This window comes from Girardinichthys multiradiatus, chromosome 20 (assembly GCF_021462225.1).
Source record: "Girardinichthys multiradiatus isolate DD_20200921_A chromosome 20, DD_fGirMul_XY1, whole genome shotgun sequence".
Classification (NCBI taxonomy): domain Eukaryota; kingdom Metazoa; phylum Chordata; class Actinopteri; order Cyprinodontiformes; family Goodeidae; genus Girardinichthys; species Girardinichthys multiradiatus.
In genome coordinates, this window is record NC_061812.1 from 14,946,625 (window position 1) to 14,974,618 (window position 27,994).

The 27,994-nt window shown below is 39.9% G+C and overlaps 1 protein-coding gene across 1 annotated transcript in view; it reads left to right on the forward strand.

The window, feature by feature from the left end:
- The window catches only part of necab3 (N-terminal EF-hand calcium binding protein 3), a 73,872-nt gene that overhangs the window by 14,176 nt on the left and 31,702 nt on the right, over positions 1-27,994 (forward strand). The window contains exons 3-6 of the mRNA XM_047348691.1: positions 9,111-9,219; positions 10,468-10,493; positions 12,649-12,746; positions 21,865-22,001. Coding sequence (XP_047204647.1) covers positions 9,111-9,219; positions 10,468-10,493; positions 12,649-12,746; positions 21,865-22,001 — 370 coding nt within the window. The remainder of the gene's footprint in view (positions 1-9,110; positions 9,220-10,467; positions 10,494-12,648; positions 12,747-21,864; positions 22,002-27,994) is intronic.

Here is a 27,994-nt window from a genome sequence, read left to right on the forward strand (position 1 = left end):
ATTTTATGTTGGCCACCTCTGATCAATGAAGCATATTAACTGCATTTTAGTAATATTTTTGAATTTGGTTTTGTTTTTCAAATCCATACTACAAACACACAAACTACACTAGAAGATATGTTGATAACTTACTGCGGAAAGTAGAAGGTATATTCAACATTTTTTGGACTTTATACTTATCTTGATCACAAAAGACCACCTATCAGATTCTTCATGCCACCATTGGCCCCCACAACTAAGACATTCTTAAACAGAAAATATATCTTGAATATATATAGCTTGATCTGAATTTCAGAAATTGGAGGACACCCTTCACTAAGTTTTAATGATTTATTTATTTATTGTGCATATGTCCCTCATAGTGTGGAAACTTTGAATGCTGTAGCTTATTCCTGGCCCTGCCTCCCCATGCTCTCTAAAAATGACAACATCTTAACAAACTCCTAAAATTCTGTCCAGCCAACCCAAAACTGTAAGCAGCCTCCATCTAACCACCTCTTTTAACATTTTCTGGAGGTGTGCCTGCCAAACTCTAGTGCCTCTTAACGTCATTTGCATGCTGATGTTAAAATAAATATTACATACAGTGCCTTGCGAAAGTATTCGGGCCCTTGAACTTTTCAACCTCTTGCCACATTTCAGGCTTCAAACAAAGATATAAAATTACAATTTTTGTGAAGAATCAACAACAAGTGGGACACAATCGTGAAGTGGAAGGAAATTTATTGGATGTGTCAAACTTTTTTAACAAATAAAAAACTGAAAAGTGGGGGTGCAATTTTATTCGGCTCCCTTGCATTAATACTTTGTAGCGCATCCTTTGCTGCAATTACAGCTGCAAGTCGCTTGGGGTTTGTCTCTATCAGTTTTGCACATCGAGAGACTGAAATTCTTGCCCATTCTTCCTTGAAAAACAGCTCAAGCTCAGTGAGGTTGGATGGAGAGCGTTCGTGAACAGCAGTCTTCAGCTCTTTCCACAGATTCTCGATTGGATTCAGGTCTGGACTTTGACTTGGCCATTCCAACACCTGGATACGTTCATTTGTGAACCGTTCCATTGTAGATTTGGCTTTATGTTTTGGATCATTGTCTTGTTGGAAGATAAATCTCCGTCCCAGTCTCAGGTCTCTGGCAGACTCCAACAGGTTTTCTTCCAGAATGGTCCTGTATTTGGCCCCATCCATCTTCCCATCAATTTTGACCATCTTCCCTGTCCCTGTTGACGAAAAGCAGGCCCAAACCATGATGCTGCCACCATCATGTTTGACAGTGGGGATGGTGTGTTCAGGGTGATGAGCTGTGTTGCTTTTACCCCAAACATATTGTCTTGCATTGTGGCCAAACAGTTCGATTTTGGTTTCATCTGACCAGAGCACCTTCTTCCACATGTTTGGTGTGTCTCCCAGGTGGCTTGTGGCAAACCTTAAATGAGACTTTTTATGGATATCTTTGAGAAAAGGCTTTCTTCTTGCCACTCTTCCATAAAGACCAGATTTGTGCAGTGTACGACTGATTGTTGTCCTATGGACAGACTCTCCCACCTCAGCTGTAGATCTCTGCAGTTCATCCAGAGTGATCATGGGTCTCTTGGCTGCATCTCTGATCAGTCTTCTCCTTGTTCGAAATGAGAGTTCAGAGGGACGGTCGGGTCTTGGTAGATTTGCAGTGGTCTGATACTCCATCCATTTCAATATGATTGCTCACACAGTGCTCCTTGGGATGTTTAAAGCTTGGGAAATCTTTTTGTATCCGAATCCGGCTTTAAACGTCTCCACAACAGTATCTCGGACCTGCCTGGTGTGTTCCTTGGTCTTCATGATGCTCTCTGCACTTTGAACAGAACCCTGAGACTATCACAGAGCAGGTGCATTTATACGGAGACTTAATTACACACAGGTGGATTCTATTTATCATCATCAGTCATTTGGGACAACATTGGATCATTCAGAGATCCTCACTGAACTTCTGGAGTGAGTTTGCTGCACTGAAAGTAAAGGGCCAAATAATATTGCACGCCCCACTTTTCAGTTTTTTATTTGTTAAAAAAGTTTGACACATCCAATAAATTTCATTCCACTTCACAATTGTGTCCCACTTGTTGTTGATTCTTCACAAAAAATTAAAATTTTATATCTTTATGTTTGAAGCCTGAAATGTGGCAAAAGTTTGAAAAGTTCAAGGAGGCCGAATACTTTTGCAAGGCACTGTATCTTAGAAGCTTTCATCCAGCCAAAGATTTCTTTTAGTAAATCTTTAAGATTGCTCTTTTGTCATTTTACTTTGTTGCCATAACATCAAAGCAAACAGAGGTTTCTTGTCTTAGTAAACCCCGGAAATTATTTCATTGCTTTACATCATAAGTCTGTGATCGTAAATTTATTCTTGAAATAACATTTCTTTTTCATTATACCATCTTTCTCTCATGCTTTTGAATTATTTTCTATGCAGTTCATTTACTAAACAGATTAGATCACAGTAAAATTACAGAACTTTTTTTTTCGCTTTTGAGTCATACATGTCTTTCTAAATCTAAAATACCTAGAAAATATTTGCCCTTGTTTAAAACAATTTGGTTGGCTTAACAGCAACAAAACATCCAAATCCAATATTGTCAGATTAGTTTCTTCTTTTAGAAGCAACTGATGCAAAGGTTTTGACATTGACAGAAATTCTAAATGCAGCCATGTATCTTGCTTTTATTTGTAGTGAATGACATATCAGATCACACTGTGAACGATTCAGGAGATAACTTTTACAATTGCAGTCAAATCAAATGGTTAGACTAAACCATTTTCTTTCCTCTGCTTTTGCTGTGCGATATTGGCTCACTCATGAAGATATTTATTAATCTCTAATAACTGAGGAAATAGGGTGCCACAGCAAATCAAGGGAGAGAGATGTAGCCGTCATCATGGGATATTGTTTTGTTCACACTTCAAAGAGTCTGTAATCATTGTGCCTCTAAACAACAATTGCTTCTCAACAGTATTAACAATGCTTAAGAAAGGCTTTTTGCATGATGAATTGCTCTGATTCTTCCGACCAAATGAATTCACTGTTAGATATTTTACTATAACGAACTTAGAGGAGATGGCTGTCATCACTAAACTGGATGTAGAAAGGGAAGGGAGGGAGGACCAATAATGCAAAAAGCAAGGTCTATATTCCTCAGTAATAAATATAAGTGGGGATAGGCTAAAAATATATTACAAGAGAAAACAATGACTTTTCTTTTTTTTATATACTATGAAAAAAAACTTTAAAACAATTAGCTATTAGTCAGGTTGACAGAGGTAGAGCGAAAGTGAATTTCTCACTTTTGCTGGCCCATGAAAATAAAATTTTGATGTTTCAAATATCTTGCAGAATTGTGTGTACAGTAAAGTGCCACCTCTTTAGGCACTAGAAATGTGTTAAATTTGTGTTTATTAGCTCATGCATAATAAAACTTAAATTTATTATCTTAATTTAGCAATCACACATCAAATTTGACACCAAACTAACACCCAAAAAAGGTCATTGGTTTGAATTTTTTTCCCCAGACTGTAATTAATAGCAACACAACTACATTATGATCTCCTAACATTAATATAACCTTATGTCTTTCGACACATAAAAATACATATATTGTATACTTAACAGGTGTAGGAATGTGAAGCTTTGGAAGGTAAGCTTTACAAGTAACTAATCAGCTGTTGTGAGCAGGCAGTTTAGTAAATAGCATCTGATTCATCGTTTTCATGCAACATAGTCACTCATTAATGCCTTTGATCTATTTTTAAACCAGTTCAGTAATTGATTAACCTTTAGCACTTATATGACATCTGTTACTGTCTGTACATTAACTACTTTGAAGGATTTTCATTATAGGAAACTCACAGAAAAGCTCTGACAGAGAAGCAGTCATTGTATCTAAAGTACGGGAGCTCAAAATATTGCCATATACAAACCCAACATGATCAGTGCAGGCTAAAGATGTGTGTAACTGTAATATAGTCTCTCACTGTGTGAAGAGGAATTACAGACACTTGCCTTTCAAACTCTTATATAAAAATCTCAAAAGAATATACTTAGGAACGCCTTGAGTGACTTTTTATAGAACCACTTTTTGTTGCAGGTATAACTGCAAGTCATTTGGGGTCTGCCTGTGAACAGACGTTTTCCAGTCAGACCAAAGATTCTCAATTGTGGACTTTCGGCACAAATTTCTAATTGAATTTAACAACTCAAATGATGGAAAGGACAAATTATAGTAAATGAATGTATAATTTTGCTAAATCTAAACCATCCTATTGTAGCTCTGGCTGTATGTTTAGTCTTACTAACAGTTTTTCTTACAGGATTGCTCTGTATTTAGCTCCATCTATCTTCCTATTAACATTGCCCAGTTTCCCTGTTCATGCTACAGAAAGGAAACCTCACAGCATGATACTGCCGCCACCTTATTCCATGGTAGTGATAGTGTGCTTTGCAGCATTATTTTTCTGCCACACAGTGTTTTACATATAGACCAGACAGGATATTTTAATTTAATCTGATCAGAACACCTTCCTCTTCGTGTTTGATGTGTCCCCCTATCTCATCATATTTGTGATCTTAAATAAATATTAATTTAAGTTTGTTGTTAGACCCAAATCATTTAATAGTCACAGGTTAACTGGTAATTTTTTTTTTTATAATTACTGAATTTTCTTCTTACTTGACTTGTTCTTTGATATGCAGAAAAGGTGCTTCAAACAATGAGTATTGTAGAAAACTGAGTCTAAAAGGAGCACACAGCTGTACGTGAGGATATGGATAGTAAAAAGCAGCTTCAGAATTTCTCACAAATGGGCTGGTGAAACACATCCCAAGTAGGACATCGATGCTAAGAATACCAGTAATAGCTTGAGTTATGTAGAGATCCATAGAAGCTTACTATAAAGAAACCAGAGCCTTCCCTCTTAATAATGCCGGCTGCTACTGAAGCCTAAACCACTTAGGAGAGCCTGCATTGGGACTAACCTTTGAAGGGATATCAGCGTGGCCTACTTTGTGGCCTACTTTGCAGGACATCTCCACTTTCTTATTTGGTTCTTGTTTACGCTAAATGTTTCAAGAAATTTCTTTGAAGTAATCCAAATTGTTTTTTACTACAAGGACCTGTTCTTGATGGTGTTTTATTTTAAAGGTGGATTTCACACAGTTGTGATGTACATTGAACATTCTCAGTCACTTGGTCACTGGCTGTGATAGTTTTTAAAAACACCACTGTAAAAAACAAAATGTTTCAGATCTAAAGTCAGTATGAAAGTTAATATTGGGCTTAGTTTTTTTTAATAGATTCATTGACTAATCAAATCTCACTCATTCAAATTGTTCTATAGACTGTCTATGCCAAGGATATGTGAAAAAACATTGCCTTCAGTGGAGAGGGATAATTCCACAAAAGTCATGTTGAGGCCTGCCTGTAAGTGCTTTTGGACCTGTTGAGCTCATGTGTCATTGGGTCACGCATTAATGATTTATTCATTTTAAGGCATCAGCTGGCATTTGAAATGTGAATCGGTTCCCTACCTGGAACAGCTTCAGGAACATTTAATATGATGGAAGTAAAGAACATTTTTGTGAACTTTGTTTTCAGTATTTAAAAGTAAATTTACCACTGCTTATTGGGCTTTTATAGAAGAAATACATAGTTTTTATTAAGGAGATGTGAGAACTGAATGTTACCTGAAGTACAAACTTTATTTAATTCATTATATTTCAACATTACCAATTCCAAATTTGTGGCTTGAGACCAACCTCAGCAACAATGTTTTGACGAGCAGTTTCTTTGGTTTCCTTAAATGCCTAAATTCCACTTCTGAAGTAACCTCACTTTAACCTCTGACTTTACAGTACAAGCCTCTTGTACTTTTTATGGTGCTTCTAGAGGAATAGCACCTTCATTCCTGAATGTCATTTTAACCTATGTTGGTATAGGACTATTTTCACTGAGGATAGTGACACTATTTATTTAATCTTCAGCAAGCATCTTTAAAAGGCCATTTTTGTTTGTGGTTGATATTCACATTTCTCACCAAAACACATTTACAATCCACTTTCTACACCAGTTTAATTCTTGCATGGCTGCCGGGGGCTTGTAGCTATTTCCAGTTATCAATCTGCAAGACGCGGGGTACAGCAGCTCATTAGTCCTTCACAGGGTGCATTATTGTATGTACCAATTTTTTAATTTGTTAATGGCTGCACACTTAAAGTAGCACATTTGAAGACAGGGAGAATTATGGGATGAACTAAAAAGCAGGTTCATCTCTGTAGTTTCCTATAAGACCAAGAAAATGAAATTATTGTAAATGTTATTAAAGCATATGAAATGGCTGTGTAACTTCATTTGTGCATTATTTAGGTCCATCTTAGATGACTATTTTGAGGGTTTTTTCTACTTTGTGATAATGTTAATTTGTCAGTAGTGAAACCATTAGGTTAGAAAAAAGAATAGCAATATAGGCCATTTATCCAAGCTTCACCTAAAATCAAAGCTTAATCTTACCCCCACCTTAGTGTGAGTGCTGTTTGTGACATATGTGGTTTTCTTGTTGCTTGGATGGTCTTAATCAAATCATACAATCAATGTTTTTTAGACTTTAAGACTAATAAAATCTAACTCTGAGGAGGTTAAACATTAAGATCATTACTTGTGTTTTTCTTTTCTTACTGGAACTATCCTCTTTTCACATATGAAAGCATATACCCTAGAACTGTCAAGCCTGCTTGTGTTCATAATTTGTCCATCAAATAGAGGAGTGTCACTTTTAGGAATCATGCTGTCTGTCTAGCTTGGCACTCCAAATATAGGAATCTTCACAGATATGACATGAGGAGAGATCCTTGGTTTCAGTCTGTAAGCCACAGTACAGATGGTGTAAATCTATAAGCAACAGCACAAACTGTGCATGAACGGTGGCAAAAGAACAATGCTAGACATGGAAATTAGAAAGTAATGTGTGAAAATATATTACGGACAATGTCCAGGGCTAAACTTGTATCTAAAAAGGAGGGCAATGAGAATAGTTTGAAGGATACTTTGAAACCAAAAATGACATTTTCATTCTAGTATTGATTAAATTTATATAAAATTTTAAACTGTGATTTGTTTTAAAATTTGTTTTAATTTTTCTAACTTTTTGAAAGAACCATTAATATTTGAATGGAGTTATTCAAATATGTACCTTTTTTAAGTCTTGTGTTTTTGTGTTTTTATCATCTTTTAGATCTAAACAAAAACAGCCAAATGTTGCAAAGACAAAGGTTTTATGATGAGTACCTTCCATATATTGGTCAGTGGTACTAATGAAAAGCGTCAAAAAGGCTCCCCCTGAACAGACGGTCCTTAACCTTGAACTTTAGTGTTTAGTCAGCTAACGGGAACTCACTGTCATCTTTCCTCATCTTTGCCTGGGGAGGGACCATTAGGCCATTTGCCCTTATGCATTTTGCCCTTTTCAAATCAAAAGCTGAATGTAGAATTGAGATGTGAAACTTTTACTTTCACAAACAGCTTAGGCATGTTGGTTTTAAACCAACTGTACACCAAATGATTTGATGTATAGTTAAACTTCTCCATAACTTTATCCCTGACCGCTCTGGTGTGCTCCCTGGTTTTTATGACGCAGGAAGATCAAGGACCACATATAAAATGGCAAAATGTGAAAAGGTTTAAGGAGTATGAATGTTTTTGCGAGTCACTGTAGAGTAACTTGATCTTGTATTAAAATAAAGACAAAAGCCTGTTCAATCTGTATAAAGTTGCTTGTCATGTTTAAGGATAATACACATAGAAACAGAAATCTGCTATTACTGAATGGTAATATTTAAAATATTATCAGACGGTTTCTTTTAATCTTTTTTTCACAGAAATTTCTTTATGTCAAAATACATTTCTGTTCAACACTGTCAAGTTTATTTTTGGTCTACTTTATCCCTGATCTTGACATGTTCAGTCACAATGACTAACGCAGCTTCCAACTCCTGCTGGCATGATTCTGATTACCAGAGTGTCATTACTAAGAACTGCTTGCTGTAGACGCAATCTGTTCATCTCTCATTACTCATTACCAAATTGTGTTATTTGTACTAGCAGAGAGATTGATAGTTTGCTCACGAAGGAGCTCTTCTTCAGAGATGACAATCCAGCCATTCATTCGTCTGCAATTGATTTTTTTGGGTGCATTGTCTGCCACAACAACCCGCGCTCAAAATAAACTAGTCTGGACAGGAAATAATTGCTGAAAAACAATTATTTTGTTTTTCAACAGTTTATATTAACATGTGTTCTATTAGCAACTTTTCATTGCCTTGCATGAGAATGGGAAATAGGAAGTCGGAGTGATGTAATCTCCTAGGTGATAGCATTCCAGTTTCCTGCTTGTCTGAAAGTTGGAAAAAATGCTCATAGTCTTCATTACTTGCACATAGCCACTGTTACAACAATGACAATGACAATGCTGTTCTACATTGGTATTTCGTGCATATAAACGGCTTTAAAACATCTCGTCTTAGAAACATTGAAAAGTAGTACATTTAGGACTGATTAAATGTGAAATAAATAATAAGGAACTGCTTAAAATAGTCAAAGTAAGAAGGTTTTACTACTATTGATGCAAGTATCAACCATATTGGTTCAGTATAGTTGTGTTGTTCTGACTTTCCAATTAATGGGGGTGTTCCAGTTGACATTTTCTACTCTAAGGTCAGAAATTCCAACTTCCGAGTACAATAGAACGCATCAGTTTAACATAAATAAATAATTTGCTGCAATAAAATTTGACAAGTGGTATGTTTGGTAATTCATGTATAACAATTGACTGATTAATTGCCCTGAAACTTGAATTAAATATTTTGTGAAGAAAACATGTGAAACAGTACATGTAGCATATTTGAGGTAGCAAAGCCAAAAAAGCATAGAAGAGGTAAAAGTAATATGAAAATAAGATTAAACATCACGTTTGAAATTCACTGGAAAACAGAACCATATTAAAATCTGTGTGACGGGTGGAAAACGTCTAACTGTGGGTAAGCGTGGGTAATTCTAACTGTCATAGGTCTGTTCCTTCACTGCCTTTCAGATGATGGCAAGTTGTCATTTGAGGAGTTCAATGCTTACTTTGCTGATGGGATCCTGACAACCGAAGAGCTGCAGGAACTTTTTTATTCCATAGACGGCCGGCAGAATAAGTGAGTGTTTTTTTTGTTACCTAAAAAGGGGTTTGATGAGGAGAAATAATCTACAATTTTCTTCCCTTATTAAGTCATGAGTTGCATGTTAAAGAAGGTTTTCAGTAAAAAAGAAAAGAGAAAGAAAATGTTCCATGAAACCAAACTGTAGCTGAATCAACTGAAAACAGTCCACATACTAATATTATCATACAATGTTATCAAAACCACTAGCAACTTCAAAAACCTACTCAATCAAGAAAATTCGCCGAAGGGGATCTGCAGAAATCCATGCTCTGCAGTAAACATTTAATTCACCACAGCTGCTGAGGAAAACAATGTCTCCCACTGTTGGGGTTTATAGAAATGTTTAAATGTTATTAAGTTTAGTCAGTGGTCCTTATTGTTTTTGCAGATTATGGATCTGCATTAATAAGAAATGTTAGCAGACTTATCCTCTGCATACCTAATAACAATGCAGGTTTTCTAATCTGATTGTTAAATTATGTGCTAAAGCCCAGGTAAAAAAGATAGAATAAACAGTCCAAAAATAGTAAGCAGGCAGGCTTGAGGAGATCTTAAACAGATTTAGCAAGTAGTTTTTTGATATTAAAAATCAGTGGGGTATTCAGCTGCAGTAGCAGCTCACCATGAGTTTTTTCCTCACATTTTCTCTTTGAAGCAGTTGGCATGAGGTGAGTTCCAGTATCAAATTAAAGATGTGTCATGTTTTTCAACACATCTGTACATGTTTATTGAGTGTAATGGTGAGATATTTGAACACTTGTGTAAGAGTAGCCATTAAATGGCTTGATTTTTCACTAAACAATGAAAATGCCCCCTAACACTCCATTAAAGCAAAAGGTTAATGTTTTGGGCTGTACAGTGACAGTGCTGTTGTTGTAAATTGTGACACTAAAAGCTGTTTACAGCATCCAGTGTGAAGACATCTTTCTGTGAGTGGTAAACAAAGTGAAAGGGATTTTCATACAATGGTTTAAATAAAAACGAAAGAGCATTATCCCAGCTGAACACAGGTATTTCTGAAAAACAGTTTTATAAGTTTTATAAAGACAAATGCACAATTTATAGGGAAAAATAAGGTACAATCTTAAATTTAATATTTAATTCAAATATCATCCCTTCTTCATGGTTTTTAATACAATCCTTCTTTTAGATAACTCTGTAATCAAGCAGAAATTAAGTGCAGCATGTCTTAGCATTTGCCTAATTAACTTCCCTCTCTATCTTCTCCGTTCTGCCCTGCAGCAATCTGGACACTGACAAGCTATCCGGTTGGTGAAAGAGTACATTGTCTGTTTTATTATGTAATTAGGCGTTTCTGTGGAATGTGTGTCTTTTTCAAAATATCAGCAAATGCACATTGATGTCTTATGATAATATGAGGCAAGATCTTGAGATCTGGAAATCAAGGCAGATTTTATGTGCTTTCAAAAGCTTTTGACAGCTATTTCAATGTTTACAGTTTTCTGCAATGGTAATCACATTCTGTTCGTCTCCTCATATTTTACAGATAACAGTCACCAGAAAAAAGTTTAATTTACTTCAAGTCCTTAGATTGAAGTACTCATCCTCAAATAACCACTTACCTACCCTAAATCTAAAAGCAATTGTCCTCTTTTATAATCTTTAAATGGATTGTGTGTCAGATGCCCTGAATAAAGGTAAAAAAAAATGGGGCATGCAGACTGGTAAACACCAGTTTTGCCCAGAATAAAACTATTGCATAATTGATTAAATGGGAATGGCTTACTTTCCATTTGACGTCAAAGGAGATTGACTGTTTTCCAGGACAGAGGGCAACTTTTATCTCAGATCAAGTTCTTGGAACATTTATCACTTATTGAGTGGGGATTCATTTGAAAAAAAAAAAAACAGTTTAGACAGACAGTCTTAGCAGGAGTGAACTAAAAAGTAAGACATGTAAGACCCATCGATGTCAGATCAGTGTTGACTGTGTGCCGTTCTGTATGCAGATAAAATTAAACTGTTAATTAAGATCTAATACCTAATGAAATGACACCTAATTTCACATTTTAATAAATAATTTGCCTGCTCAGGCATTTAAAGTGATTGGTACACCGTTTTCTTGTTTGCTTAACTAACATTTTACCTAAAAAGTGTGTAGGAGTTTTATTTATGAATTTTAAAGTGTATGCATCATCCTTCAAAGCTGGTCTTAGGGAGTTCGATAATTAAAACACCTAAACACTTGAGGCCTGTTACAACGTGGAGACTTCCTCCAACATCACTGTTATTCTCTCTGAACGTCCCTCTTGTCCAGAAGGGACGTTCTTCTCTGGATACACAATGGATTCTTGGCAGCAGTGGAAGATTGTGTGCCTGACTACGATGTCGGTCGAGGACGTAGAAAATGTGTACATATTTGGACTTTTGATAACAGGATTTCTGCTTTTTGGAGTTGGTGGTTACCTGGCTTATCAAGTGATTCGCAAAACGTAGGCGGCTGCTCAAAGCGTTCCAAAGCTTCCTGCGATGTTGTATGGAGTCTGTAGAGCGATCAACACTCAGACTGAAATGTTAAGAGAGCAGAATCGCAAGCTGGCAACGGGTGGACTCAGAGGTTAAAGGATATAATCTTGGAGAAGCTGTACACTCGCTGTGATTTCATTTCTTTTCACAGGTTTTCAGATTTCTCAGAAGGATTACCAGCAAAAGCCAAATATTATTAGTATTTGAAAATTTTACAACAGCTGTTCTTACACCAATGACCAGAGATTTTTAGATTTCTTTGAAGAATTCCTAGTTTTTTAGATTTTTGTGAAGGATTGTATTACAACAATTCCATACTAGTGAAAGCCAAACATTATTAGTACTTAAAAAAGTTTGGACCTACCACTGACCCAGCTTCTCTACTTAGACTTCAGTGAGTGCCCATGACTGTTACTATTTGAATGATGGGACCACAGCTGCCTCATACCAGCGACCTCAAGGATTAATATTATCATTTTTCTTCTAGCACAGGATGAATTCCTTACCACAGAGGACTTAATGAGATAATTACCTCTATTAGAAAGATTGGATTAGAACCAGCTCTTACCAGTAAACCCCCAAGGATTATTAATGTCATTTGATTTGTTTTTCTGTGTTTGATTTTCTTTATTATTGTAATGTTTTTCCTCGTGTACAGTGCTTTGAGTGCCTTGTTGCTGAAAAGCGCTTTATAAATAAACTTGCCATGACTTGACTTGAACCTTAGGTGGAGGTATAAACTCCAATTATTGACAGGATGGGAGTTTCTAAATTCTTATTAAGCCAGAATTTCTGCTTGTTTGTCATATAAATCTCACCTCGCTTGTCATGGTTTGATTTCTGTAGAATCTGTCTTGTAAAGGTCTTACTATAACAATTCATTTGATGTGTCTTTCACTGCAGTGTTAAAATATTTATTGTCCTCTTTTTTATTAGATTATTTTTCTGAGCACCTTGGAGAATATCTAAATGTTCTTTCGGCTCTGGAGAGCCTGAACATTGCCATTTTAAAAGCGATGGACAAAACTAAGGAGGTAAGATATCCACATACTGAATGGTGAGCTTTTTCTATTTGTTTATGTTAAGCTAAATTCAGTGAGTGATATTTCGCCCAGGCTGAATGAAGATGTTTAGTGCTGTTATAAAGTACAGTTACTTCTGTTTTTGCTTTTTACGTCACTCTTACATTTTTTTAATTTTAATATCAGACAAAGATAACCTGAGTACATACAAAAATGTTTTGTATTTTTGCCTATATTTATTATAGGCAAAAAGGTATCTCTGTGTTAAATCTGTACCTATTTGAAAATATGCCTGCTCCCTTTGGTAAATCATGAATTAATTGTGATTAAGCCACCTTTTTTGGACAGCTGAGTTCAATTTCAGTGGCCACACCCAGGCCTAATTACAGCCGGAATCAAAAACAAACCAAATGGAACCTGTCTGACAACATGACGTAGGTTAAAATGTCTCAAAAAACTACACATCATGCTCTGGTCTAATAAAATGAAACAGCAGATGAGAAACAGAGTCACTGACATCTATCAGTCTACAAAGGGTCACATTAGTGTTTATACAGCTTTGGGGACAATAGCGAATGCCAATGAGAACCATTATCCGCAGATGGACGAAACTCAGAGAAAGATGAATTTACCAAGAGTGATCAACATAGCAAAATTTCCCCAAGAGCACATCAATGACTCATTCAGGATGTCACAATATTACTCAGAACAACACTGAAAGCACTGCAGGCTTAATGTTAATGATTCAACAGTACGAAAGAGAAAGGGCATAAATGTAATCCGTGGGAGAGTTCCAAGGCCAAAACACCTGCTGGCCAAAAATAAAACAAAGGTCCATCTTAATTACATTTGCAAATTCCCAAATACGTGCAACCCTTTAAGCTGGGACATTTTAGCACAGACTTTTAGCTGTGGACTGAAAACGAAGAAGTGGAACTTTTTGGAAGATTTGCATGCAGTTATATGTTGTGTAAAACTAAAAAAGCGTTTTAGGAAAAGATCATCATGGAGACAGTCAAAAATTGTAGTGGTAATGTTGTGGTTTGGGGAAGCCTTACTGCTGTAAGAAGTGGAAGACTTGCCATAGTTGCTGAAACAGTGAATTCTGCTCTCTACCAAACAATCCTAAAAGAGAATGCCTTGCCACATGGTGCCAGGTTGAATTGAATAACCGTTTTCCTTTATTAAATTAAATTATAGTTTGAAGACTGCTTGTTGTATTAACTCAGGTTATCTAATGTCTGATTTTAAAAGATAAACATTTAAGTAAAACAAAAGCAAAAACAGAAGAAATCTGTGAGGGGCAAACATTTATTTATGGTACTGCAAAAACAGCTGTTTTTAGGCCCACAAAATTACATTGCTCAAAAAAATCAAAGAAACACTACAATATCGTAATATCAGGTCAGTTAAACTTCTGGAAGATTGATCTGGTCAGTTAAGTAGTAGAGGGGGTTGTTAATCAGGTGCACTAAAGGGGCAACAATGAGATGACCCAAAAAACAAAAATGGTTTTGCATTTTTTCCTCCTTACTTTCGTTGACTGCCTTTCAGTAGTTTTGCATTTGACCAGGGTCAGTGTCACTACTGGTGTCATGAGGCAATATGTGGACCCTGCAGAGGTTGCACAGGCAGTCTATCTCCACCAGGACGGCACATCAATACATGCCATAGCCTGAAGGTTTGCTGTCTCCCGGCACAGTCTCAAGAGCATGGAGGTGATCCAAGAAAAAAGGTAGTTACTATGGGAGAGCTGGACAGGGCTGTCCGAGGTCCCATCAGCAGGTCTGGTATCTGCTTCTTTGTGCAAGGAGGAACAGGATGAGTACTGCCAGAGCCCTGGACATCTGAGACTGTCCAGAAGCTCAGTGATGCCCTGGCCACGATCTGGGAGGAGATACCCGTCATCTCATAAGGAGCATCCCCTGATGTTGTCAGACAATCATACAACCACGTGGGGGCCATACAAAATACTGAGTACCATTTGGAGTTGCTGCAATGACGTTTCAGCAAATTGAACTTGCCTGCCGCATCAGTTTTTCAGTTTAAATTTATCGTTGACTTAAGCCCTCTGTGGGTTCACTCGTTCTCGTCATCTTCCGCTTATCTGGGACCGGGTCGCAGGGGCAGCAGACTCAGCAGAGACGCCCAGACGTCCCTCTCTCCAGACACCTCCTCCAGCTCCTCCAGGGGGAGCCCAAGGCGTTCCCAGGCCAGCCAAGAGACATAGTCCCTCCAGCGTGTCCTGGGCCGTCCCCTGGGCCTCCTCCCGGTGGGACGTGCCTGGAACACCTCCTGAGGAAGGCGTCCAGGAGGCATCCGGTATAGATGCCCGAGCCACCTCAACTGGCTCCTCTCGATGTGGACGAGCAGCGGCTCTACTCCGAGCCCCTCCCGGATGGCCGAGCTCCTCACCCTATCTCTAAGGGAGTGCCTGGCCACCCTATGGAGGAAGCTCATTTCAGCCGCTTGTATCCGGGATCTTGTTCTTTCAGTCATGACCCAAAGTTCATGGCCATAGGTGAGGGTAGGAACGTAGACCGACCGGTAAATTGAGAACTTTGCTGTTCGGCTCAGCTCTCTCTTCACCACAACGGACTGGCACATTGCCCCCATTACTGTGGCAGCCGCACCGATCCGTCTGTCGATCTCCCGCTCCATTCTTCTGTCATTCTTGAACAAGACCCCGAGATACTTAAACTCCTCCACTTGAGGCAGGAACTCCCCTCCAACCTGAAGAGGACAAGCCACCCTTTTCCGGTCGAGTACCATGGCCTCGGACTTGGAGGAGCTGATTTTCATCGCAGCCGCTTCACACTCGGCTGCGAACCGCCACAGCGCATGCTGTAGGTCTTGGCTAGAGGGGGCCAGCAGGACCACGTCATCCGCAAAAAGAAGAGACGAAATCCACTGGTCCCCAAACCAGACCCCCTCCGGCCCTTGGCTGCATCTAGAAATCCTGTCCATAAAAGTTATGAACAGGACCGATGACAAAGGGCAGCCCTGCCGGAGTCCAACATGCACCGGGAACAGGTCCGACTTAGTGCCGGCAATGCGGACCAAACTCCTGCTCCGCTCGTACAGGGACCGGATGGGCCCTAATAAAGGGCCCCCGATTCCATACTCCTGGAGCACCCCCCACAGGGCATCACGAGGGACACAGTTGAATGCCTTCTCCAGGTCCACAAAACACATGTGAACCGGTTGGGCAAACTCCCATGAACCCTCGAGCACACTGTGGAGGGTATAGAGCTGGTCCAGTGTTCCACGGCCGGTACGACAACCACACTGCTCCTCCTGAAGCCGAGGTTCGACTATCGGTCGGACTCTCCTCTCCAATACCCTGGCGTAGGCCTTACCAGGGAGGCTGAGGAGTGTGATCCCCTGTAGTTGGAACAGACCCTCCGGTCACCCTTCTTATGAAGGGGGTCCACCACCCCAGTCTGCCAGTCCAGAGGCACTGTCCCCGACCGCCACGCAATGTTGAAGAGGCGTGTTAACCATGACAGCCCTACAACATCCAGAGACTTGAGGTACTCAGGGCGGATCTCATCCACCCCCGAAGTCTTGTCACCGCGGAGCTTTTTAACCACCTCGGTGACTTCAGCCTGGGTGATGAATTAGTCCAACCCTGAGTCCCCAGCCTCTGTTTCCACCACGGAATGCGTGATGGCAGGATTGAGAAGATCCTCGAAGTACTCCTTCCACCGCCCGATAATGTCCTCAGTCGAGGTCAGCAGTCTCCTACCCCCACTATAAACAGTGTTGGCGAAGCACTGCTTCCCCCTCCTGAGGCGCCGGACGGTTTGCCAGAATCGCTTCGAGGCCAACCGGTAGTCCTTCTCCATGGCCCCTCCTTGAACCGCCACCTTAACGTGGTGGAGGGGTTTGAGTGCTCAAATGATCCTAGAGGCTATGTTGTCTGGGGCCTAAATGCCCCTGGTAGGGTCTCCCATGGCAAACAGGCTCTAGGTGATGGGTCAGACAAAGAGTGGTTCAAGAATCCCTCATGAGGACCAAAATATCGAGGCACGTGACGTCGCCCGGTACGGCGGAGCCGGGGTCCCACCCTGGAGCCAGGCCTGGGGTCGGGACTCGTCGAAGAGCGCCTGGTGGCCGGGTTGCTCCTCGCGGGACCCGGCCTGGCCAAGCCCGAACGAGAGACGCGAGGCCATCCTCCAGTGGGCCCACCACCTGCAGGGGGAACCGTGAGGGACCGGTGCAAAGAGGATTGGGTGGCGGACGAAGGTGGAGACCTCAGCGGCCCGATCCCCGGATGCTTAGGCTGGCATCCCCCTCCTGGGGACTCCATTATTCTGCTGGGGGACTTCAACGCCCACGTGGGGAACGACAGTGACACCTGGAGAGGCGTGATCGGGAGGAATGGCCTCCCCGATCTGAATCCGAGTGGTGTTTTGTTATTGGACTTCTGTGCTAGTCACGGATTGTCCATAATGAACACCATGTTCAAACATAAGGGTGTCCATCAGTGCACTTGGCACCAGGACACCCTAGGCAGGAGGTCGATGATTGACTTTGTTGTCGTATCATCAGACCTTCGGCCGCATGTTTTGGACACTCGCGTGAAGAGAGGGGCTGAGCTGTCCACCGATCACCACCTGGTGGTGAGTTGGATCCGCTGGAGGAGGAGAAAGCCGGACAGACTTGGCAGGCCCAAGCGCATAGTGACGGTCCGCTGGGAATGCCTGGCGGAGCCCTCGGCCAGGGATGTATTCAACTCCCACCTCCGGGAGAGCTTCGACCAGATCCCGGGGGATGTTGGAGACATAGAGTCCGAGTGGACCATGTTCTCCGCATCTATTGTCGATGCTGCTGCCCGTAGCTGCGGCCGTAAGATCTGCGGTGCCTGTCGCAGCAGCAATCCCAGAACCCGGTGGTGGACACCGGCAGTAAGGGATGCTGTCAAGCTGAAGAAGGAGTCCTATCGGCTGTGGTTGGCTTGTGGGACTCCTGAAGCGGCTGACGGGTACCGTGAGGCCAAGCGTGCTGCAGCCCGGGCTGTGGCAGAAGCAAAAACTCGGGCCTGGGAGGAGTTCGGTGAGGCCTCTGTGGGTTAACAAGTTTCCTTTTCATCAAATGATGAGGCATCCTTTTGTTCCCTATTCCATATCCGTATGGGTATCCAGCATGATTTATTTTTTTTCAACTGAGATCTGATGTTATTGTCAAATGGTTCTTTTAATTATTTTGAGCAGTGTTTATGTGTAAATATTAACTCAGAGCATCAGGGGACATTACAGTACAATTCTCCACAAGTCAGTTTATAAAAAAATGTTTGATTCTGAAATACAAGCGATTGTATATAGAGCAATCATAGGGACCTATTTGGCCCACATAGACCAAGCTATTCCTTCAGTGAATATAAGAGAAATAAGAAACACAGATTTTCTTTGCATTAAATGTTCCAGCATTATTATGAAGCCAGAGCTGGTTACTTGACCTTCGCCTCCTGCCCGCTGTTCATCTGGGAAACATTCTCAGATGCCCTCCCCTTCTCCCCCTGCAGCACAGCCACTTCTGAGTTCTTTGCTGCTCTTGCTGCTGCAGATGGACAAAGATGCTGATTAGTACAACAGCCAGTGGCTGCTACTCAATCTGCCCCCTTTACTTCAAAGGTTCCACTGTGTTAAATCCTGAAAATATGCAGATTAGGATTCCACCAGTGACTGATTTTTGTTCCATCACAGTTGACTGTTGCTTGCGCTAAGAAAACAGCTTTGTAGCTGAGAGTTGATTGTCAAAATGTTCCCATATGTGAGACTGCTATAAAATTAGGATTGTTAATTTATCTTAACAAAAAACACCTTGCTTGTTTAATATATTTGATACAAAATCTAACATTTTCTTCAATATTTAATACAACTATTACTTATACAACTTCAAACAATGATTATTATCACAAATATACTTACCATGTAAAAGACTCATTTGTTTTGTAGACAAAGTTACATTTGACAAATGCACAATTTCTAAGAAATAATAATAATTGCTATACCTGGTAACAATCTTTAAATAGACTTAAAATAAATAGACTCTTTTTTTCCATTAGCATAATTTTATACAGACACTTTTGCAAAATCCAACTGTCTCAATGTTTATGCCCATAAGAATGTCAGTACAATAAATGTAACTTAAGCATTTTGTAATATTTATACTTCTTTAAATTGATCAGATGGTTGTGGAACCCCCGAGGGATAAAAGTGTCACACAAAGGCTCATTTTTCTTAGCCACTCTTTAAAATGGAAACATTTATCCAACATTGTTCTTTCCACTTCACACAGTGAGATAGAAGGAAAAAATACTTTTAGATAACTACAGCAAAGATGCCACAAAGAGAGGCACCTTGGGTCAAACAGGCTCCATAATAACTATTAGACTCCATCTATACACTCACCGGCCACTTTATTAGGTACACCTTGCTAGTACCGGATTGGACCCCCTTTGGCCTTCAGAACTGCCTTAATCCTTCATGGCATTAGATTCAACAAGGTACTGGAAACATTCCTCAGAGAGTTTGGTCCATATTGACATGATATCATCACAGAGATGGTGCAGATTTGTCGGCTGCACATCCATGATGCGAATCTCCCGTTCCACCACATCCCAAAGGTGCTCTATTGGATTGAGATCTGGTGACTGTGGAGGCCATTTGAATACAGTGAACTCATTGTTATGTTGAAGAAATCAGTCTGAGATGATTTGTGCTGTATGACATGCCGTGTATTCCTGCTGGAAGTAACCATCAGAAAATGGGTACACTGTGGTCATAAACGGATGGACATGATCAGCAACAATACTCAGGTAGGCTGTGGCGTTGACACGATGCTCAATTAGTACTAAGAGGCCCAAAGTGTGCCAAGAAACCATTACACCACCACCACCAGCCTTAACCGTTGATACAAGGCAGGATGGATCCATGTTTTCATGTTGTTGATGCCAAATTCTGACCCTACCATCCCAATGTCGCAACAGAAATGAAGACTCATCAGACCAGGAAACGTTTTTCCAATCTTCTATTGTCCAATTTTGGTGAGCCTGTGCGAGTTTTAGCCTCAGTTTCCTGTTCTTAGCTGACACATCCTCTGTAAACCCTAGAGATGGTAGTGCATGAAAATCCCAGTAGATCAGCAGTTTCTGAAATACTCAGACCAGCCCGTCTGGCACCAACAACTATGCCACGTTCAAAGTCACTTAAATCACCTTTCTTCCCCATCCGGATGCTCGGTTTGAACTGCAGAAGATTGTCTTGACCATGTCTACATGCTTAAATGCACTGAGTTGCTCCCATGTGATTGACTGATTAGAAATTTGCATTAACGAGCAGTTGGACAGGTGTACCTAATAAAGTGGCCGGTGAGTGTATGTCGAACTTGACATCAGTCATCAGTCAGTGATGGTCACTGGTTAATCAACTGTCACTGAGAAATTATATTGTTAGATTGGAAATGCCCCAAATGCTGTTAAGAGTTCATCTAATATACTGTACACTAATATAATAATATACAACATTAAACATAAATAGTAAAGACCACAGATGTGGCCTTTACTTTATTAAGCTTTGACTTGATGTGGAGAGACGGCATCATGCTGAAGGGGGGAAATACAAAAGATATCCAGAAAGCTAAAATGGTGGATTGACCCTGTACCATAGGATGACTACAAAGCTCGTTGCAATACACAAATTTTAACGCAATTTCATGATTTTAAAGAACATGGTGCCACCAGCACCGGATCCAAATTGGATCATGCCCAGACTTTTTTGGAGGCAGGTGCTCAACCCAAAAAAATTGTATCCATTGCCAAATTTATTTATAAAACTAAAATAAAACACAGGACATATTTATGCTTTTTTAGCCTCGCTTTTCTTGATATTTTGCTGCAAAATTTGCATCGTAATCAAAAGAGACTCACTGAATCAGGTGAGAAAACAGTATACATTATGTGACTGTTTTCTGACAGAGTTGAAACATTACAATAATAATATACCATTACCAATATCAATATAACTCACCACACTTTTATGTAGCTCAGTTTAAGACCTACCTTTCATTTCAAATCGCAAACCTACTTTAGGTGGTTAATGTTCAAATTGGGTCTATTATTATGCTAATAAAATCAAACAGACAGCTAAGTAACATGTTCCTATTTATTGATCATTTTTTGTTTGCTGCTCTATCATAGAGCATTACAGTGGCTTGTAAAAGTATTAACACCCCTTGAACTTTTCCACATATTGTCACATTACAACCACAAACATAAATATAATTTATTAGAATTTTATGTGAAAGACCAACACAAAGTAGTATACAAAGTATACAAAGTAGTTGTGAAGTGGAACAAAAATTATACACGATTTGAAACAATTTTACAAATAAAAAACTGAAAAGTGCAGTGTGCAAAGGTATTCAGCCCCCTTTACTCTGAGGGCAACTAATTGCCTTCAGAAGTAGCGTGATGATTGCTAATGATGAAATAGTCATTAGCTGGATGACTCTATGACTCTAGTGGGATAACACACAGGTACATTTTTCCATATAGTTATTGAAGATAATTATTATTGGTGAGGAGGTATTATAAAATTACATAAAGCCTCTTTGAAGAAACAACCTTAAATTAGGGATTTGAATTACATGCATGTAAAATGAGAAGAAGGGAGGGGATCTTTTCTGAATAATAACCTGTCTTATATAGATCACCTTTCTTCACTGTACTTGCTCTTTCTAAGGTGAGGCAATCCTCAAAAGGATTGTTCATTCCTAGTTAGCAGCTGTGGTCTGTCATTGTTCTGGACTGATAATTCCATGATGCTTATTCTGCAGAGGTTACAAGTCAGTCTCCATTTTGACAAAAAAGCTCTGCAGTGTTCCATGACTCCTCTGAGAATATGTAATCACATTCATGTTTGGAAGCTCAAGCAGCAATTAAATCTCCTATTTAAGTTATTTCTCTTTGGAATCTGAATATGCAGTTAAAAATACTTTAGTACATCCATTATCCCACTTAATTATGGCTGCAATGCATTTGCTCTAGAGCTTGGCATGTCTACACATTTTTTTTTATTGTTTTTGTAACCTGGATTGCAACATGTCAACATCTGTTTTCTATTAGGAGTACCAAGGTGGCAGTGTGTTGGGTCAGTTCGTCACCAGGTTCATGCTAAGAGAGACATCCAGTCAGCTGTTGTCTTTACAGAGGTCCCTTCAGTGTGCCATGGAGGCTGTAGAGGAGCAGAGCAGCCCCGCTCCGTGAGTTCTGCAGTATAGCTCTACCTATGTCTGCTTAGGTCTTATTTAGGGAGCTTTTTGAAACGATTACAACACATTATCCACCTAATGGTTAGACATTATTTAAAAAGAACGCCAAGGAAAATAGCTAAAGTTCTGAGATTGTAAGAGGTCATTTGTGTGTTAGGACATAATAGTAATCACATTCAGTGTCAAACCACAAATGAATAGTTACAATAGTTCCAAAATATGGAGGACCATTCCTGCCATAACTAAGAATAACTTCGTAAATAAATACATAGTTTAATAAATGAATTACTCACCCAGTAAGTCAGTCAGTCTGTCTGTCTGTCTGTCTGTCTGTATTATTACTATCTTATTAAAGAACTCCACTCACCATGCAGACTCCCGTCATCCTGCTTGCACTTTGGTTCTGCACCACCTCAACAAAATATGACAATATTTTGTTACGTAATACATGTTTTTGTATGTGAGGGAATAACATTAAAATAAATAAAAGGGCTGGGGAAAATAATAAATAAATTAAAATTTGTCAAAAATGAAAGAAAACGTAGAGAGAGAGAGAGAGAGAAACAAAACATGAAAAAGGGTCCAGAGATAAAGTCTAATTCAAGATTGAAATTTAAATATCAGTTTATGTCTAATATTTTTGATCAGTTATTGAATGAATGTTTTTTTTGTATTTTAATGGATTTAATGGCACATTAATTAATTTGTTAAGCAAATGTTTTTCTGAATTTATTCCTAATTATGGCAGGATTGATCCTCAATGCCAAAAACAGTTAACATTCGAAACCACAATATCTCTTTTACCTGTTCCTGTAGTGTCCCAATATAAGACATTATATCATAATAATTACACAATCCATGGACATCATAATTTCTAAACCCAGACATAAACAAAAAAAAATGTTCACTCTTTTTCTGACATAAAATCAGCATCCCTGTATTTGCTTAACTTTTAAAGGAATTGCATGATCTGCTTGATGTGAGAGAATGGACTGAGTGTAGCCCTCCTCTGACCCAGTCAAAAACCCTAAAACACCATCTGCCCCTGCACAGAATAACAATGACTGGAGAATAATCATGATTATAATCTGAGAGGTTAAGGAGATTAGTAACAGGTTCAACTCCCAAGTTGTTGTAGAAAACTACACTCCAGCAGTACCCATAAGTTACAAAATACACAAACATTGTCAGTAAAATTCACAAAAATAAAAAAAGAAAATTAATTACCTTGAGGGAGCCTGAAGATTGATGAACAGCACAAATTATGGCAGCAAAATATTTGAATTTCAAAAATGTTGAATTTTTTCTTTATTACGTAATGTAAATGATAGTTAAACTCTGTAATTTCTCTCAATAAACACTTTTATAAATAGTTTTTCTGTTTATATTTACCCTGAACACAAAATTAAGTTCTAAAAAAATTAAAAACTTAAGGTTTGGTAACTGATTTTTACAATTCTTTTTTTTTTTTTACCATGAAAAAAATATAATTAAACAATTATAATTATAATTAATTAATTTCTCCTTTTTACCTGTAAATATAGGAAGTAGCTGTCAAAAACTGGTGTTGCTGAAGACTGAAATGCAGAGATGGGAAATGGAGGTGGATAATGGCAAATTAATTTAATTGTAAATGAACTGAAGGAAAGCAAAAAAAAAGCTGATGGCAACAACAGATGATCTGACACTGACTGAGGAAACCAATAACTGTCTATGCTGGGGAGCTTGATTACTGGAATACTGGGACTGCTGGGAACAGTAAGAAGCTAAGACACCGAGGGGAAGGTACTTGGTAAACAAGGGAACGCAGAAACAGTCGCTAAAACGCATGATAAACATTAAGAGAAATGCAAACGTAGGAAGACACAGAAATTCTCAATACTACAAATCGTGACAGTATTTAAAAACTATTTCAGCTCACCTTTGGCAAAGATATATAAAAACTATTCAAATAAATTTTACTTCATTTGCAGTAGCAAAGTTGCATATTGAAAAATAACTGCTGTTATCTAACATTAAGCTTTTTTTACTTACCTTATTACATTTTGTTCTTCCTATTAGGTCCACAGTTCCAGTTTAGTAGAGTAGTTATTTTCTTCTTGCCTCTGTCTTAAAAGGTCGACACACATCTATCTTACTTAAATGGCATGTTCTCTTGTCTATCCCATTTTGAAGCATGATAGGTTAATATGCAATTCAAGAGTCAGAGATGAGCAGTGAGTGGACAGAATAGAAAACTTTGTGAAATGCTCTTCCACCCTCAAATTACTCACCTTTATGTACCCGTACTCGTACTCGTCATCTTCCGCTTATCCGGGACCGGGTCGCGGGGGCAGCAGACTCAGTAGAGATGCCCAGACGTCCCTCTCACCTTTATGTACCCGTACTCGTACTCGTCATCTTCCGCTTATCCGGGACCGGGTCGCGGGGGCAGCAGACTCAGTAGAGATGCCCAGACGTCCCTCTCTCCAGACACTTCCTCCAGTTCCTCCAGGGGGAACCCAAGGCGTGCCCAGGCCAGCCGAGAGACATAGTCCCTCCAGCGTGTCCTGGGCCGTCCCCTGGGCCTTCTCCCGGTGGGACGTGCCTGGAACACCTCCCGAGGAAGGCGTCCAGGAGGCATCCGGTATAGATGCCCGAGCCACCTCAACTGGCTCCTCTCGATGTGGACGAGCAGCGGCTCTACTCCGAGCCCCTCCCGGATGGCCGAGCTCCTCACCCTATCTCTAAGGGAGTGCCCGGCCACCCTACGGAGGAAGCTCATTTCAGCCGCTTGTATCCGGGATCTCGTTCTTTCGGTCATGACCCAAAGTTAATGGCCATAGGTGAGGGTAGGAATGTAGAACGACCGGTAAATTGAGAGCTTTGCTTTTCGGCTCAGCTCTCTCTTCACCACAACGGACCGGCACAGTGCCCCCATTTCTGTGGCAGCCGCACCAATCCGTCTGTCGATCTCCCGCTCCATTCTTCCCTCACTCGTGAACAAGACCCCGAGATACTTAAACTCCTCCACTTGAGGCAGGAACTCCCCTCCAACCTGAAGAGGACAAGCCACCCTTTTCCGGTCGAGTACCATGGCCTCGGACTTGGAGGAGCTGATTTTCATCGCAGCCGCTTCACACTCGGCTGCGAACCGCCACAGTGCATGCTGTAGGTCTTGGCTAGAGGGGGCCAGCAGGACCACGTCATCCGCAAAAAGAAGAGACGAAATCCACTGGTCCCCAAACCAGACCCCCTCCGGCCCTTGGCTGCATCTAGAAATCCTGTCCATAAAAGTTATGAACAGGACCGATGACAAAGGGCAGCCCTGCCGGAGTCCAACATGCACCGGGAACAGGTCCGACTTAGTGCCGGCAATGCGGACCAAACTCCTGCTCCGCTCGTACAGGGACCGGATGGGCCCTAATAAAGGGTCACCTTTATGTGTCACATCATATTTATGCCAACGAGGAACAAGAAGTCATGGTTTACTATTCAAAAGTTCATAAACACGTTGATCAACTTTAAAAATGTAAGTATTAATGCTCAAGTTACATTTATTTTATACAAAGTTTTTGGGGTGCCAATAGATGTGGCACTTGTAATTTAGAAACAAATATATATATATATATATATACAGGTCCTTCTCAAAATATTAGCATATTGTGATAAAGTTCATTATTTTCCATAATGTCATGATGAAAATGTAACATTCATATATTTTAGATTTATTGCACACTAACTGAAATATTTCAGGTCTTTTATTGTCTTAATACGGATGATTTTGGCATACAGCTCATGAAAACCCAAAATTCCTATCTCACAAAATTAGCATATTTCATCCGACCAATAAAAGAAAAGTGTTTTTAATACAAAAAACGTCAACCTTCAAATAATCATGTACAGTTATGCACTCAATACTTGGTTGGGAATCCTTTTGCAGAAATGACTGCTTCAATGCGGCGTGGCATGGAGGCAATCAGCCTGTGGCACTGCTGAGGTCTTATGGAGGCCCAGGATGCTTCGATAGCGGCCTTTAGCTCATCCAGAGTGTTGGGTCTTGAGTCTCTCAACGTTCTCTTCACAATATCCCACAGATTCTCTATGGGGTTCAGGTCAGGAGAGTTGGCAGGCCAATTGAGCACAGTGATACCATGGTCAGTAAACCATTTACCAGTGGTTTTGGCACTGTGAGCAGGTGCCAGGTCGTGCTGAAAAATGAAATCTTCATCTCCATAAAGCTTTTCAGCAGATGGAAGCATGAAGTGCTCCAAAATCTCCTGATAGCTAGCTGCATTGACCCTGCCCTTGATAAAACACAGTGGACCAACACCAGCAGCTGACACGGCACCCCAGACCATCACTGACTGTGGGTACTTGACACTGGACTTCTGGCATTTTGGCATTTCCTTCTCCCCAGTCTTCCTCCAGACTCTGGCACCTTGATTTCTGAATGACATGCAGAATTTGCTTTCATCCGAAAAAAGTACTTTGGACCACTGAGCAACAGTCCAGTGCTGCTTCTCTGTAGCCCAGGTCTGGGGAATGCGGCACTTGTAGCCCATTTCCTGCACACGCCTGTGCACGGTGGCTCTGGATGTTTCTACTCCAGACTCAGTCCACTGCTTCCGCAGGTCCCCCAAGGTCTGGAATCGGCCCTTCTCCACAATCTTCCTCAGGGTCCGGTCACCTCTTCTCGTTGTGCAGCGTTTTCTGCCACACTTTTTCCTTCCCACAGACTTCCCACTGAGGTGCCTTGATACAGCACTCTGGGAACAGCCTATTTGTTCAGAAATTTCTTTCTGTGTCTTACCCTCTTGCTTGAGGGTGTCAATAGTGGCCTTCTGGACAGCAGTCAGGTCGGCAGTCTTACCCATGATTGGGGTTTTGAGTGATGAACCAGGCTGGGAGTTTTAAAGGTCTCAGGAATCTTTTGCAGGTGTTTAGAGTTAACTCGTTGATTCAGATGATTAGGTTCATAGCTCGTTTAGAGACCCTTTTAATGATATGCTAATTTTGTGAGATAGGAATTTTGGGTTTTCATGAGCTGTATGCCAAAATCATCCGTATTAAGACAATAAAAGACCTGAAATATTTCAGTTAGTGTGCAATGAATCTAAAATATATGAATGTTAAATTTTCATCATGACATTATGGAAAATAATGAACTTTATCACAATATGCTAATATTTTGAGAAGGACCAGTATATATAACATAATGTAAAACAGTTATTCATATTAAACTTTGGATTTTAAAAATGTCAACAATATACTTCAACAATAAATTATGAATTTGTATTTATATAGATTTTTATATGGGGTGTGAGTAAAGGAAGGTGCCATTAAACTGGATTTTTTTGTTTTTGTTTGGTCTTATGTAGAAAACTTTCAATAAAATTAGATTAGATTAGATATCAACTGTCATGCTCTTTTTACATTTTGTATTTAAACAATATCTGTGTCTGTTGGACTGTGGTTTTCTTTGCTCTTGAGAGCTCTTCTCCCTCTGGGTGCCACACTGGTATTATTGGAAGTAGCAAAGCGATTATTACCAAAGTAAATTATTGAGAGGAGACTCCAGGAGGCAGAGAAGGAGCTAAAGGAGAATGGATGACAAAGCATGCACCACAGATTCATAGAGAAAAACAAAAAACATTATGAGTTGAAAAAAAGAATGAAAGGACAGTCAAAGAGACCTAAAAAACAACAAAAACTTGTTATGATTGTTGAGCCCATGTTAGACGGAGTGTGTGATCGTCAGTAACTGAAGCAAAGATAACTTGAGACATGTATGGAAACTTCGTTCCATTTGTTGACTTCCAGATTTATAGCTTTTCCCATGGTTTTTGGATTTCAGATTCTCAGTGTGAGAACCTCCTGGAAATATGCTCCCCCTGCGCTGTCAGCAGGATGCTGCATAAACAGACATTAAATTACATGCACGCACAAAGGTCCAACAAAAGAAGGCAAAATGGGAACACTATAACAAAGCCTCACAATTGTGC